The sequence below is a fragment of the Camelus bactrianus genome, chromosome 6 (genome assembly GCF_048773025.1).
Source record: "Camelus bactrianus isolate YW-2024 breed Bactrian camel chromosome 6, ASM4877302v1, whole genome shotgun sequence".
NCBI classification, from domain to species: Eukaryota; Metazoa; Chordata; class Mammalia; order Artiodactyla; family Camelidae; genus Camelus; species Camelus bactrianus.
In genome coordinates, this window is record NC_133544.1 from 69,360,001 (window position 1) to 69,376,952 (window position 16,952).

General features: G+C 41.9%; 1 protein-coding gene across 9 annotated transcripts in view; it reads right to left on the minus strand.

The window, feature by feature from the left end:
* Nucleotides 1–16,952, minus strand: part of MEIS2 (Meis homeobox 2) — a 195,622-nt gene that overhangs the window by 4,114 nt on the left and 174,556 nt on the right. For 6 of the 9 annotated variants that reach the window (XM_010965116.3, XM_045524221.2, XM_074365882.1 and 3 more), the window contains 2 exons: nt 1,489–1,547; nt 16–126 (listed from right to left, as the gene is read on the minus strand). In XM_010965116.3, coding sequence (XP_010963418.1) covers nt 16–126; nt 1,489–1,547 — 170 coding nt within the window. The remainder of the gene's footprint in view (nt 1–15; nt 127–1,488; nt 1,548–16,952) is intronic. The other 3 variants (XM_010965117.3, XM_010965119.3, XM_045524225.2) reach the window with 1 other exon arrangement.

Consider the following 16,952-nt stretch of genomic DNA (forward strand, 5'->3'; position numbering starts at 1 on the left):
GAGGAGCAGACCTACCTGCAGGCCGGATTCCCATGTGTTGCTGACCATCCAACACAAAGCTCCCCATGGGCTGACCCTCTGGACTATATGCTGCTCCTTGGCTCACTGAAGGATCAAGAAGAAAACCTGATTGTAGTCATTCGAGGACACAGAGGAGAAAGAAGAAAAGATATACCAAACAATCAGCAATTGTTCCCGCTGCAGCACTGAAACTTTACAGCAACAACGTGGTGGGCGCTTGAACAAGGGAGGGTGTGGTCTGCACGTGCGGTTCTAGGATTGAGCTGAGGTGTGGGAGGAGCTTTACGAAAGGTTCTGGAGGAAAGACTTCACCAGCCTGTTTAACAGGTGGGTCAGCCTCAGCAGCCTTTGCTCCTTGACTTCTCTCTCCGCTGGGGGAAGAAGGCCAGGGAAGTCAGGGGTGCCTGGTGTATCAGTATTGCCATGTGCTATTAAGATTTTGTCAGCCTGCCATCTCTGGCGGCTTCATAAAATCTCACATCAGACACAAGCACGTGAAATTCGAGCACAGTTTAACAAGGTCGAACGGACTCAATGGAACACTCGCCTTTTCACTCCTACCAAAGAAAATGTAAACATGGTAAATAGAGTATTTCAATTGTTTTCTATTCTCCAACAGGCCCCAGCCTCCGTGCGTGGAATGATATTTCAGTGTTATTGGGGAGATTTTCTTAAATTCTTTACACTGAGGCCACAGTTTAAATCTCCATCCAGTTTGACACCCTTGTGAGTGACAACAGTCATCATCTACATGGAAAATAGTTTTTAATTTTTTTCCTATAGCCTTCCTTGCAGGACACCACAAGTCCTCGGTAAACTAAGGAAATGCCTGTTTCAAAGTAGAACCATTAGGGGTTCACGGGTATGGCTCTGACTGTACCGTGGAATGACGGCTTCAGAGAAACTGAGAGATTCTGTGAGAAAAACCCACATGTGTTCTCATGGGATGGATGTGAAGCCTTTTAAACAAAGGTAATAATCTTTTAATAAAAATTAATGCTGGCCGTGCAACACGGCAGGCTTTACAGAGAATATTATGAATAGTCAAAGTGAGTGAATGGACACAATGAGTTTAACAGGGGATGGTCCAGGACTGAAAGCAAGGCGCGCACAAGGAATTGTGGGTGAGGGGGAAACGAGAGTGAGCTAATGATTGGATGCAGACGGGCAATGAGTAACTCCAGGCTCCCAGTCAAACAAACTGCTTGTGGCACTAATACTCGTGCCCAATTACCAATTCAGAAAGAAAAGAAAAAGCAGTTTCAGGAGAGTCAGGGTGGGAAATCTCCAATTAGCACCAATTAGTGAAGTTGCTTCCTAGAATGGAATTCTGGGGACATTAAAAAAAAAATTCTCCCCAAGTGCCTGGTGGAAGCGTGCACTCAGCAGGTGATGGAACCCCTGACACAGGGCTGGACACGGGTTCGTGCCTGTGGGACGTGAGCACGCTGCCCAGTCGGAACTTGCCTGCTCGATTTGACTGGTCGATCATGGGCTGGACTATTCTTCTTCGGGCGTTAATAAACCTGAAACAGGACAGAGAGTTCCAGTCAGTGAGCGCAACTCTGGGCTCCGTGTACACCTCAGTGCAAACGCTGCAGAGGATACAACAGTCGAACATCTACCGAAAATTCTCTTTCTAAGTCAAAGGCAATGTTCCTTCTCCATGTCCGGAAGTAGTTGACCAGATCATCTCCTCTGTCATCTCGTAACCAACTTGAGGCTGACTTGCTTAAAAGGCTCAGGGAGGGGAAAAAGTTTTTCCCTGAGAAAACGTCTGTGAATCTGCAACTGTGGCTTCTGCCCTCTCGAACAAGTCAGAACCTGGTTAAAGTTCACAGGCTGGAAGATTCTCCCCCTTTCTCTAAACTCCCCATCGGAGGGAGACGCGGCTTCCCCTCGCAGCTGGTCATAAATGGAGCCCAGACTCTGGACCTCTGCTTCCACAAGGTATTGTTAGGTCAGCAGAGCCATCAATTAGGCTGTCTGAAGTTTTATCACCAGCACAGCAGTAATGGTGCTGGCCAGAAAGACCTCTGCTCTTCGGCAACTCCTGCAGTTTAAGCCTGTAAAGTTAGGGGTCATTTAGAGGTCAGTGCCAGCTGGGGGCGGCCTTTCCAGTCTAAGCTGGGACACCCAGGGCAGGGATAAGGTAACTGCCAGCCATAAACCCAGCCACCTTTCAACCCACTAGAAAGACGGAGCCTCAGGTACACATGGTTGATATTAGAGCCCAAGAAACGTTTTCAAATCAGGTGGTGGCTGAATCACAGGAATGTAAAGGAGAAGCAGTTATTTCGTCTAGAAGCCTGGATCTAATTTTGTTGGAAATCCAAAAATAAGTGCCTACTTCATGTTACTTTAATGTTTAATAATGCCCATCAAATATTCATGTACAAACAGAGTAAGATGATAAGAAATCTCCTTTATTTCTCCAAATTTAATAAAAACAAAACAATTTTCTACTATTTGCGAGTTACCCCTGTCCCTGCACATTTAATGACGTGCCTTCTGCACACACTTGAGCTGAGGCACAGGATTCACTGGCTGTGCATTCTGCGGGGCCAGGGGCGGACACAGAGGGAGGGAGGTGCCTAGCATATAGCTAGCTGTTCCTTAAAAACATACCCATTTATAACATTTCCCAGTACTTCCAGTTTCAGATCTTAAGTGCAGGGGGACTTAATGATTAATGAGTTGGCATGGGGTCACAGGCAGGAACTGAAAACTCATTCTTCGAAACCGGCCAGGAAAATTCTAGTGCGTGTTGGCAGCTCTGCGTTCCTACGGAGTTGAAGGCCCTTCTGCGGAGGACAGCAGCCCGCACTCCTTTATGCCTCCTGCGAGGGCTCTCATGGGAATACAATTAGACTGGAGAATAACAGCTGCTAGAAAACCAAAGGAGTCTTTTGCACACGGGTTTTATCTGGCAAACAATGAACTTCTTTATTACTTAAGAAAGTATAGCTCCGTTGTCAAAAATGTCACACCCCGTCAAATCTGGGGAAGAAAGTGACAGGTTATGAGAGGTGAAAACAAAAGGAGAGTGGAAACTGCGTATTTATTCCCACCCAGCGCCCTGAGTGTTGCTTAGGTCACCAAGCCTTCCAGAAGTGTCCCTCAAATCCGAGAAGGAACTTGATCACCTACTCTTTCCCCTGCTGCTTTTCCTGGGACCAAGGAGGCCTGACCTGAGGTTTCCATCCCCCAGAACTCTTTCCATCGGCTCAGGTTAAGACCAACTGAGATGCTCAGGAGAAACCTTTCCTCTGCTTCTTGAAGTTTCTAATGGAGGATACACATGGCAGAAGCGTTACCTCTTTTTATGTGCTACTAATCTCGGTTTTGTTTTTTTCCGATAGGCCAACTCTTTAGGTAAAATGAATTGCTATCTTTTCCCTTTTTAATTTCACCCTTTTACTCTCTTATTATTTACATCTGGAGGTTGTTCCCTTATTTATGTCTCTCTCTCCGGTTCCCCCAAACACTCCCTTCCTCACGGAGCTGCAAGGCATCATGGTCCTCAGTTCTCAGCAGGAGAACTCCACACTGTCTTCAAACAAATAATTACGGGGAAGGTTAGAGGTTCACTCAAAGGTCATTTCTTTGGATACTCATCAGAATGTTTACATTAGTAAAAACGGGGTCCGCTCAAAAGGTTGTTCAATGGGGGATCCACAACAATGCAGAACATTAGAAAAGCATTCTGTGTGCTCACAGGTCTCTATAGACGCGCTGAACTTGGAAATGCCACTCCAGGACTACATTTTCAACTAGTTACCATGGCATGGACTGGATGTTCACTAGCAGTTATGGCGATGGCCTTTCTGTGCCCAGTTCTACTAAACAAATATGCAGCGAAGCCTCCGAAGGTTTTCACTAGATCCTTTTACAAAGGGTCAGAGAGATTTTGCTTTTTTCGCTAGGGCTCCATTTGGCCTCTCTGAATTGTTGTTCTCAAACAATGTTTGTGATCCACAGTGCTATATCTTGCCAGATTCCTGATTCTACCACATTCTTTCAAATCAAGCAGAATTTTTAAAACATATGGGCCCCCATTTTCCAGAAATCTCTTAACACAACTCCTGCCAACTGTCAACTCCCCTGATCTTGGGATATCTTATCAACACCATATATGTTATGATTAAAATGAACAATTAATGAGTTGACTGTAAGAACACTTTAACAGTAAAAAATGAAATTACCCCCCTGTACTGATGATCCCAGGCCACTCCTAGAAAACACACCCATGTACATAAAATAAAGCCATTTAATTATAGATTGAAAAACATAAAACGAAGAATAATTTTTCTTTCTTTAATATTAAGTAATGTGAAATTTCCAAATATGGTCTTTCCCCCAAATTATATGACATGAAATTTTTTTCCACTTACTCTGATCTATATTTTAAAATGAAGTTATTCAGTGTTCAAGCAGTAAACAGAATATCAAGTTTTGATTCTACTTAAAATTTGAACAGTCTAAGTTGAAAATTGACTGATCTTCAATCTTCCAAGGTCCAAGCGCCACTCATATGGAAAAATGCAACTCACTGGTTCAAAGACAAAAGACATCTTAAAAAGTCTCAAAAGGTTTCTTGGATATTAAATGGGTCTTACAAAATAACATTTTGATGAGTTAAGTGTAAATGAATCAGACACATATGGATTAAGTTATCCTTGAATTTCACACGGGTTTAAAAAATAAGGGGAAAAAGAGGGTGTTGGCAAAAACATTTTGGACTTTGCCAAACCCAAAACATTTGAAAAATTGCTGAAGACATCCAACTAACCAAAATGCAGCAAGCTGCACCCAACTTTAATGAAAACCCCCACAAGTTATTTCCAATCCAAAGACTGTTAGGTTTTTCATCTGTATCTGATATTAAAAAAATTCTCTAAGTTGTAATGTCATCCGAGAAAGATTTTGAAGTTGAGGATATACTTTTCTATTGGTACAGACTATTTAACCTGAAATCACAAAGTCTTCTTAGACATTAAACAGCTCTTCAAGACATCCTGAGGTTTGTATGACTTACGTGTAAAATGTGCCACATAAGATAAATGCCATAAATAAAATGTGCCAGTAAGCCTAGTGCCTTATCCAGATTTCACTGAAATTTTTTTTTTTTATTAGCCTCATTGTGACTTTTTTAAGGGCTAGAGATAATTCCATTAGTGACTCCTTAGGGAATGGGTACCCTCAAGTGTACTAGTTCCATTGATTTGTATTGAACACAAAGTTAGAATCCAGGCTCACACAAAAGCTCTGGAGAGTATCTCCTAAAGATTATTTCTCACTGAAGTTTACTAAAATAGAAAATACATTAGTATGTGTGATCCTTAAAAATGATATACTTAGATGGTTGGCTTAAAAGTAACTTAATTATAGAAATAAACTCTATTACTTTCCAAGAATCATGGGGCCTTTCTGAGTCAACTTTGCGTGAACAAAGTATATGTTAAAAAGAATAAACCTGAGGTAGCAAAATATCATGAAATCTCATCTTGTTGTCTTGTTGGCAAGATGTCTTCTGGAGACCCCTCCCACATCCCCACCTTAACAAGCCCCCGCCTCCACAAAAGAGCCAAACTTTTCTGCAACTGAATTCTGACCATCGTGATTTTCTTTTAAAGGGTTTTCACTCCAAAGCATATTTCAGAGTGACACAAGTAGGCTTAGGTGTCATTCCTGATTGTTGGCTGACTCCTTTTCCTTTCTTTTCCCCCTTCTTTTAAAATGGCTGATAAATCCCTCTTTCTGGTTCGCTAACTTTATGCCACGCCTGGTAACCCACTCCTTTCGGCAGTGCTCCTTGTGTTAGACAGTGCAGGCTTCTGTGGCGCCACCTGGAAAGATGCTAGCCATGAACTCTCTGAGGAAGACTCAGGAATCCCTGGAACTGAAACTTCTGCATGGGCTGGTCAAGGAAGGGGGCTGAATTGCTGAAGAGGAATCAGATCAGTTTGGAAGAGGTGTTGTAGGCAGCTTGGTGACTGGGGATCTGTTAAAAAATGGAAAACCTCTGTTCCTCCACTTGCCCTAGCCAGAGGACTCATCAGATAAGGTGCTTATCCACAAAGCTTGCTACTAGTTGGTGTCTGCTACGATGAAGCCTCAACCGTAGCAAGTCAGTTATCAAGTTTCTTCATTTTTCCTTAGTTCACAAAGAAAGCAAGTCTCTTTCTGTGCTGTGGATATGGCTAAGCATGGGGTTTTCTCAGTGAGATGCATTTAAAAGTTTGAATCAGTGAGTTAAGCAGGTTTAGTGCCTTTGAATGTGTACTCGGACATACGAATGACTGAGTCACGTCTTAAACACAAGATTTCCATGGGTCGCCAGCCCGTGGGTGTTTTCTTGCCAACAGCTGTGAGCAAAGTAAGGTAAAAGAATGAGATTCATGGGCTACTCAGGGACACATTCATGATTCATAATTAATTTCCCTGTGATACAGCTTAATTTATAATTTGATAGATGCTACATTGGTCTACAGCTCTAGAAACACCATGAAGTGATACTTAACACATTTACAATGTGAAAACATGATATTCATCTGGAATCACACACCTTTTGTAGCTTTATGCATATACCTTGAGCAGTGAAATGTTTCTGCTGACATGAAAGGCTCCGGGCAAAATGATCCCTTTCTTAGCCGTGTCACCTTAGGCAAGTCCATGTTAACTTCCAAGCCTCAGTTTGATTCTTATCTGTAAATCTGGGCCCAGACTGTTTTGAGGATTAAGGGAGATATTGCATGTAAAATCCCTGTGCCTTGGTACCTGGCACTTAGTAAGGGCTCGTTAAATGTCAGCTTACACTCAAAATGCATCTATCTAGTGTCCCCTCCTAAAGAGCTCTGCTCTCTTACGGGTAATAATTACCACTAGATGGGTGACTATTCAACAAATCCACGCTGAGTTGATAAGACAGTAACCTGTTGTATCCCTGCAGGTGGCATGTGTCCATGTAGTGGGGTCTTTCCAGAGATTTCAGCTAGTCCAAGCGTAGAATGCCATGATGGGGATTTTGGACGTTGGAGTGGGAATCTGCTGGGGGGCGGGTGGTAGTGGGGCGAGCTGTTTTACAATCACTCTCTTAATCGTTCTCTAGATCCTCACAACTCTTGTTCCATGAACAAGCCACATCAACCCCACCTCAGCCTTGTTAGAACTGCAGAAATACAGCTATCCCCACCCTGGCACTACTGAATCTGAATCAGTATTTTAACAGATTTCCAGGTGACCTATGCACATTTAAGTCTGAGAGGTCCTGCTCTTGATCACATACTAAATAGAAGATCCAGTACTCTGCCTATGAATAGAAACTTGCAAAAAGATCTAGTTGTAATCAAGAACCTTAGCCGTGAAAACGCACATACTGTTCTCTTTACTTATCTCAGATCTAAACACTCCTTTAATCACTTGCCTTGGGCAACAAACAATGTATAATAATTTAATTCATTTTCCTCTGTCAGCACCTCCTAAAGGAAAAGTTGGGCCAATGAAGAGCTTTTGTGGAAACTGTTCTCTCTCAGGAATGGATAGGAAGAAAAGGGTAGATTTTTATTTTTTATTTTATGTAACTTTGCACTGTTTGAGTTTTTAATACGAAGTATGATTCTTTTTATAATTAAAAAAATTTTTTTAAGTGACCTGGAGGATTTGGCATCTTATTTGATTAAGGCTTATATGGCCAACAGTAGAGACTTTTTAATAAAAGTAGTTGAGAAATTCTTCTAAGATAGGGAATTACCTTTTATTTTCTTTATAATACTGAGCAGCAATAAACACTATTCCATAAGTATAATCACACTTGATGGCACGTAACAAAACATCCCAGCAGGTTATGATTTTGAAGCACAGTTACTCTTCCAGAATGCTATCAGATTATTCATATATGGCTATTTATCATGCACTATAAAAGAGATCTTTCAAAGCTACTTGAAAGCAAGGGAGGAGAAAACAAGCAAACTTCCTTAGCTGTTCATATCTAGGATCTATCCTCTTCAAGATAAAATGCTAAGTCAATAGATGTAAGTTGTAGTATATTACCTCATCCTGTACATGATTTACTGAAGATGGCAAGCAACTAGAAACTGAATTACTTTGGAAGTTTTACTACTGACTGAAAACTCCAGATCTGTATACCTATACCCCTAATAGTGTTTCTGAAAACAATTCTTTGCAGACACGGAAGATACATCTACAACTTTATTCAGCTCTATCAGCATACAAAGCAGGAGTAATCATTTTCAAAATTACCAATTATCAAGTACCTGTTCATCTACCTGAACACTCACGGCCTAAGCTCTGAAAAATCAACCAGTCACTTGACAATCAGTTACACACATTTTAGCCAATTCTTATCATGTTCCTAGCCATTTACTAATTCAGGAGGAGATCCCGACAAATCTAGTGTCTCTTTAGCTTTCATGATCACCTTTGATTGGAGTATTAATTCTCTATCCTACTTCTCAGTGGAAACCACCTCAGCATTAACTTGCCAAAAATGCACCAAGCTGTTTAGCAATTACGTCTTAGCCACGTTCAAGGAGATCAAGGTGCACTCGCATGCCCCGTGCTATGGGTATCTCTCTGATTAGCTTGTCATCTGCTCGGAAGAAGATGTAGGCCGAGTCTCGCATACAGTCTAGCAGGCCAGCTGTTAGCTGCCTGTCAAGCCCTCAAGTGGACAAGTAGTCCAGGAGCAAAAATGTCACTCCTTTGATCTGGCAAGGAGCAGCTGCTGATTTATAGAGTAGGACTTTGTTCTTCCGTTCTATTTTACTTTCTTTCCTAAGGCAGAACCACAAAATCCAGGAGGAAAAAAAAAAGTGCCGTCCCCAGCAACATCAACAAGCTCTGACAACTGCAACAGGGCTTTTCTTGGCCCGAACAAAGCTCTCAGGCATCTCCTTTGACGCTCACCTTTCCCCCACCACTTCCCCCCCCCCCGCCATTTTTTGCAGTGCGGTGGTTATTGTTTAATTCAGCTTCTGTAAATGGAATGGACTGTGGCCAGCAAGCCTGGGGCATAAACACACCTGTATGAAAGGAGCCTTATTGTAGCAACCATCTACAAGCAAGCTCGCATGAACCGCACGTTCCCGAGCTCAGAAAGAATGCTCCATTTTTCCCGACAGCAAATTTTACCCTAAGTGAGTTTCTACTTTTGGTGCCACCAACCTATGATGACCACATTTGAACTGTTTCCTCTTCAAGTGCACGATACTTTTTAAGTCCAAGAGAAAAGGGGGTTCGAATTTTTAAATCTGTGAGCAAATAGATCCATCAAAAATGTTTATTCACAGTCTATAATATCCACCATTAAGCCCCGAATTAAACAGCATCCAGAAAGGTTTCTGCAAACGCAGTATCAAAGATGCCATCACGGTGATTTCGTTACCACTGATTTATACTGACACAGGCTTCGCTGAGTAATATATAAGGACGAAAAATCAACAATGAAATCTCCATAAGCCATATGCATTGCCTTGCTAGGAATTAAACTGGTTTCAAATGCATGATCCTGTTCTTAGTGGATACATCTGTCATGGCAGAGATGCCCTGTCAACCAAGTAGAACATGAAACAACATGGCCTTGAGATAAACTGTGTGAAGTCATTAGCCACATGCATGTACGTGTATGTGCGTGTGTGGATGCGTGTGTATACACACACACACACACACACACCCCAGGCAATAAACTTTGCCAGAGATTAACAGCTAGCTAAGTTTTCTGTGCTCCTGCTGGAAGGAAGGGTGAGAGAGAGTTAGCAACTCTAAGATACTGGGACATATGACCACACAGGCCAAGGACAGGAATTTTGTGGGTGGCAGGGATGCTGAAAACACAGGAGAAAGAACGACAGCTAAAAAGCCTTGCTTTTCCGTCACGAGGCTGTGCTCTGGTGTTTGTTCCCTTCTCCCCTTTCTCACTTTCCAGGGCAAACAGAGAACTCAAGCTCACTTCTGGCTTTGTCCTCTGCTCCCCTGGGGCCGGTCAGCGACCACTCTGCACCCGCCTCCCTGGTGTTCCGAGAACGCTCCTAGCGGATGCTGTCTCTGGGTGTAAGAGTATCTGAGTGAGAAATGGGGCCCTGGAGGGGACGGTTAGGGGCTGGGAGGGCAGGCAAGGTACAGACGAGCAGGGATTATGTTAAGGCCTCTTCACACCCTTTTTCAGTCCAAAAAAATTTAGAATGAATACTTTTTAAGGTCCGCAGTAACCTGGACATGTCACACGCTGAGAAATCGTCCACATTCTACACCTAACAAAAGACAAGCTTAATGACAGAATATGACAGGTCATATCTAATAAGAAATTATAGATGATGTCTAAATATATAATTATATGACTCTCTTGTTGTCCATACATATATTTAAAATTTCAAATATGCAATTCAGGCCTTGAAAGATTGTTTCTCTTCACAACCACAGAAACGAACTGAAAAATCACAACTGGAGAATACATAATAATTACAAATCAACACAGCCCACACTCAGGAAATAAGTCAGTTAGAGATGTCAAATGGAGGTTAATCACCAAGTTCTTGGAGGAGGGAAGTTGAACCAGATTAAAAGAGTACAGACGACTGGGAACAAGGAAGCAACGCAGTGGCTTGTGCAAAGATACCAAGGCTGACCAGCGCCCGTTTTGTGCAAGGGAGGATGCGGGGACTGAATTCAGTCAGGCTCTTGGTTTTGTCTGGAAGACATAGCTACAGTTAACAGACAAGTTGGTGGAGGGGCTTCTGTTTTTCCAAGTTTATTGAGATATAATTGATAGATAACATTGTGTAAGTTTAAGGTATACAAGGTGTTGATTTGACACATTTATGTATTACAAACTGATCACCACTATGGCACTAGCTAACACCTCTATCACATCACATAATTACCATTTCTTTTTTGTGATGAGAACCTTTAAGATCTATTCTCCTAGCAACTTTTAAGTACATAATACAGTACTGTTAACTTTCCTCACCATGCTGTGCAAGAGATTCCTAGAACTTGTTAACTGTCTCACTGGAAATGTGTATCCTTTGACCAACACCTCCCCCTTTCCCCTACCCAGCTGGAAGTTCTTGAGTGAAAATTTGAACCCCTGAAATTCCTAAAGAGTGGAATGATAAAATATGGCGCTTGAGGAAGATCTATCCTAAGAGCTACGTATGAGTTGGTGAGAAGCTAGCAGCTGAAGGTGGAACGCTATTATAATCCAAGCAGAAGGAGGAAATCCAGGAAGCTCAGATTAAAGTGGTAGTAATATAAAAGAAGTGGGACATGTGGCTTGGAGAACAGCTGGTGAATCGTGCTTAGAGGGCAAAGAAGAGCCGCAAATAAAAAAGATACTCAGAGGATGAACCCAAGAGTTTGTGTTTGGTCTGGTATACAGCTGATGAAGATCGGAAGTAAAAAAGGAATTCCTATTTGTTGTGGTGAAGAGAGGCAACCCCAACTTTCTAGATGATACTTTCAAGTTGTCAGTGGGACTTTCAGTCTGAAAAGCTAGGCAGGCCACTCAAGGTATGGGACGAAAAAAGAGTGAATGGTTAAAAGGAAGCGACTTAAAGTTCAAACCCCTTTAATCTTTTCAAAACTCCAAAACTACATGGATATTCCAGACTGTGACAACAAGTACAATAAACTGCCTAACTACTTCCAAAAATTACTTCCTCTTCATCCAGCCTCCAGATTTTACAAAGTCCCTTATCTAATAATGGCTGGCCAAGTCAATTGTCAGTAAAAACCTTTATTTCTATTCAGTCCCGTTTGCTTTCTCTTTTAATTCTAAAATAATCTGTGTGAGGATTTAGAGGCTGATGGCAATAACATATCCGGCGCACTGTGTACGGCTACACAAGTTGTGTTCCGGTTCATCCTCAGTGGAATTGACTAAAGAATTTTAAAAATTGGATAAAAATATAGGAAAAAAATTTTTTATCAGAAAAAAATAGGAAAAATATAGAGGTTACTGAATGTTTTTAAGCTATAGGATAAAACAATCAAGGGCGGGTTTTCTCCAGGTAGTGACAACTAATTTAGGAGAGAACTGATGGGGAAAAGTGTTACATTGAAAAGGGACTCCATTAGGTGTGATGGCTTCCAAATTGTGTCCTCCTTTCAAACCATATTTTTCTTTTTAAATGGGCTTTTAAAGTGAAAAATATAGCACTTCACCCAAAATGGTGTGGAAACAAATGGTTCTCAAGTCTCTATTCTTCAACTCTGGCCAAACCACCCCACCACCAGCAATCCAAAGCCACTTGGTGGCTGGAGGGAAGGTGCTATGCATGTGAATGTCCCCGTGGCCCTTTCATTTGTCGGTGGGGCTCCTTTTACTGAAGCAGCAGGGGAGACTTCAGAGGCCAGCCCGGCTTGCCAGAAGTGTTGGGGTGGGCCAGCCTCTTAGCCTTCTTCTAAGGCTCCTGCTGCTTTAAAAGAAAGGATGTGGCAGAAGACACACGCAGAAGGTGGCAACATTCTTAGGGCCCTTTATCAATACTACTGCTTTCTTTAAGTTGTAGCTTGGTCTCTTGTTTGAGAGGCTGAGATTTTAGCACTTTTAAAGGGAACCATAAGTGAGAAATCTCCTAGGTGTTAAGCTTTAGAGTGGCTCCAACCCAAAATACGAGAAAAATAAATGAGATTAAAGCACAGAAAATCAAGTAATATTAAGAAAAAGATCCAACAAACAAAATATCATAAATATGCATATATGTTACAGTCTTTCTGTTTAAACCAAATGCTATTTAACCAGTTTAGACTGGCATCTCGTACAGGTGCCAAAGGGAAAAAAATCCAAAGATCTAAAAAATTTTTAAGTTACTTTAAATAAACTAGAGTTCTCACAGCTATACATTTAACAATCATCTTTAAAAATTACTATGAAAACATATCTCATTATGTCAAGAAGAAAAAAAAACTATTCGTAAACACACGTCTTAATATCCTCACATTTACGATGTTCAAACATCAAAGACCAAGTTCCAAATAAAATTTCTTGACTGCCTTTTCTTAATAACAAATTAAACATCTTTTACTTTGACTTGACAGGCGGGTAGCATTCTGTAGCTTCTCTAGAGATGTTACATGCAGTCTTTCCAATGTGACGGTATTACTACCCACAAAATTTTTAGCATCATCCCGTAATCATAAAAAGACATAAAATTTATCTTTATAAATCACGAGAGACTGAGCAAACCAGCAGTTATACCCCACCTGCTTTAGTCCTTAAATATTTTAGCTTTAGAGGGTTAGTTAGTGGATACTCCCTCCCCGATTTGTAGAGAAATAAAGATTCTTTGATTCTGACATTCCACACAGAGCTAGAGTCTCCGACAGACAAAGAAGCAAACACTCTGGATTGCCGCTTGAAAGACTTCTTCGTGCGTATTCGTAACTCACATCTATTGGAATTTCCTAAAGTGGCTTAACTTATCCGTTAGAACTAGGAATGATGGCATTTGAATTCTCTCTGTTTTCACAGTAAAGACAAAGTAACATCATCATCTATCAAAAGATAATTTAATTTAGAAATTGGTTTCACAGCTTTATAGTAAGGTACATATTAACAAAAAGGCAACTAGCAAGTATAAAGTTAATATGCTAAGTAACTGGGAACACACTCTTTTTTCTGTCTGTAATGGCCTTTCTCCCACAGCTATCTGGTCCACATACCCTTCAAAATTCTTATCAGAGAACATCTCTTTGAGGTAATTTTCCTGACTCCACAGGCTGAGAAAGAAACTTGTGCAGGAGCACTTAGCTCACAGGCCCGTCACAGCCTTTATTCAGAACCATAATCACAGTTTACTTGTCCAGCTTCCCACCAGGTAACCCTAGACAGTAGGGCCACATCTTGATTCTATGGTATTGAAACTGTGTCAGGCATATAGTACATCCTCAATAAAACGTATGGTGAATGAATAACTAAACGACTGAATGAAAATAGGGTTCCTTTATCTTGAAATAATGTAGAAGTGAGAGTGGAAGGATTTTGTTGTCCTCATTTGGCAAGTGGCTGAATAGCTGAATCTTGGATGAAATGGTTTTCCTTACAATGGGGCAGAGCTAAGATGGGAAATAACTCTGGCTTCCTGGCTCTGTGTAGTTATCTCAGAAACAACTATGGACACAGACTAGAGGCGTTTGTTTAAAGGTGCGCATCCATCTGGGCATTAGAGATGCCAGGCAAGGCTGGAGTACAGGGGTGAAGGAAGAGAAGAGAAGGACTGGCCTTGGCAGAAAGTGGGCATCGGACTTTTCTAGGCTGGGGAACATGCGATGTGGTTACATGGGGGCCTGATAAGTCCAGTTGACTGTAGACGAGAGAACAAGCTGAGAGTAACAGGAACCGAGGTCAATGAAGTAGTATGGTGCGTCTGTGCTCTGGGACCAAGGAATAGTGAGTCAGAAATGAAAGGGGAAGATTTGTGAGATGGAGAAAGGAAAGGAGAATAGAAAACCTTCTTTAAAAAAACTTTTTTCCTTATTGTATCTTTCTAAAGAAGCCTCCCCCAAATTGTGCTCTGAAACCCACTGGTGTCAATAGGAGTTTCTCTGAAGTAAAGGTGGGAGGTCAAAGTGCAGCAGGGAAACGACACGAAGTGGAACAAAGTCAAGGCACATTCTTTGCTGCAGGTGATGTCGCAGCCTTGAATAGGTTAAAACAGGTTGCGAATCTCTAAGAAGGGATGATGGTACAAACCAATTCTTAACTTTAGTCATTACGATTGTGAGGGGCACTGGGGTTCCAAGGATTTGACAAACATGAAACAGTATTTTGGTTTTTTCACCGAAATTGTATTTTAAAACCGTTTATCAGTTTGAAAATAGGATTTCCATGTTCTTATTTCCCCAAGTCAGACTCAGAGATGGAGGACCATCTGGAGGGCTCTTGTTTTAGATCTTATCTGTCCATAACCCCATCTCTCGAGATTATTATAAAACCTGACTACTCCATTGCCCTTTGACCCCCTAAAATCTGTGGGCTGAAACTGTTCTTTAGAACTTCTCTGCCTCAAAGGTAGTTGGATCATTGGGATGACTGAGGCCGGGCTGTTTTCTCTAACCTTTCCCTTTTCCCGCTTTTCTCCTATTTTCCCACTCAATGAAATATTAAAAAAAAAAAAAAATACCATCACTGGGTATTGTGCTACTTGTGAATAAAATTACTACTTCAAAAATGATTCAGAAACTGGGGACTTATCTTAAATCTAAGAGAATTTATTTTTTTGGCCACACCCTCTGCATCTTTCATTAATCAGAACTGAGACTGAGCTGCAGCCATCTAACTTAGCATGGCTATTACACACATTAGAGACTTCCCTGTACGGAGGGCGGGAGATGGTGAGCAGAGAGAGACAGAGGCAGAGACAAGGTGGTAGGGGCAGTGGGTTGTTAAGGGGAGGAGGCAATGAGAGGGAGAAGGAGAAAAAAAGAGGAAGGCTGCTCCGGAGAAGGTCCATCAGTGCACGTCCAGTGCCCCTCCCCTTCCCCTCCCCTATTCTACTTTCTTGTTTACAGAGTGTACAAGTACAAAATCAGCTTTTACTTATAACTGTGTTAAACATCACCTGCCTGCCCTCTGAACCTCGCTGTCCCAGGATGAGGTCAGCCCGGTGAAGGGCTCGGGTTCTATAAGCAATCCTGTCATTCAGGCTAACAGCAGTGATTCACTCACAGGAGGCAAAAATGACTCAATTGTTGGGCTTATTGACTCCAGGGAGCGCAGCTACTCTGTCATTACCATGGAGTGCAAACACCCTGAGCTCTGTTTTGGTCCACTTAAAATTACTATTTGCTGTGAAGGATTGGCAAAGCAATTCTTAAAATGATGGGGGTGAAAGTCAGGCGAGCGCCATTACGGGCTTTTCCTTCCGTTTAAGCCGGAGTAAGCAGTACAGGACTCGTTCCGAGCCTGACCCACTTATTTAACCTTTTGTTCACTTTGCTGTATTAACATATATTAACTGGCTATCTAAGCCCTGGGGGAGGATAACAACCTCATGACCAAATTACGGTTCCATTTACATGGGTAACCTCTCCTTGGGTGGAAATTAAACCCCAACAGAAATACATCGTCGGTCCGGACAGAATTGAGGAGAGATACCCCCAAACCAATGCCAAACGCCAGTTCTGCAAAGACCACAGCAACCACGGAGCGGTCAGGTAAATTATACACTAGGGGAACTATTGGAAAAACCAAATAAATTTAATTAAATAAGTTACAAAATTATTTTCCCGTCTCTTATCTACTCCCCTTGGTTAATATCCACGACATACTGATGCTGCATAATTGCTCTTACGGAATGAATGCTGCAGCTCAGAGCCATAATGAGCTGCCTCTGCACAAAGGCAGCAAAAGTGGTTTCCCTACAGACTTATCTTCTCAATTATTTATACTCGCAACACTTTCACATAATGGCAGTTTTAAAATCAAACAAACAAAGCAAACCGTACAATAAAGGAAGGAGACAAGAAGGTGCAGGGACCTTTCCTTTCTTTTTTGAACACCAGAAGGGAGAGGCAGGCCACAGAGAGTCAGCTGAATTCGGTTCCTCGAAAAGTCTCAGGGGCCTTGCTGCCAGATGACATCAAAGCATCTGAGTTTGCCACCTTGGTGGAGGGTTAGACACGCTCTGCATACCTGCCTTGCTTTTAATCAGTCATATCCAAATATATAAAGGAGGGCAAGCTTAATTTTTTTCCTTTCACAAGTTTGCCTTTGGAAATTCCTAACCAGAAGACTTGACCCTTACCCCCGACTCCTGAAAAAAAAAAAAAGGTGCTAAATGTCAAATGATGTCACTGTCAAAATGATGTCACTGTAAACAGAAAATGTCTGTGTGTGTCACAGTGGTCCCCAGGCTGCAGGGCCAGCCAGTTTTATGGTGCTTGTTTCCACTGTCCACACCTGCCTTTGG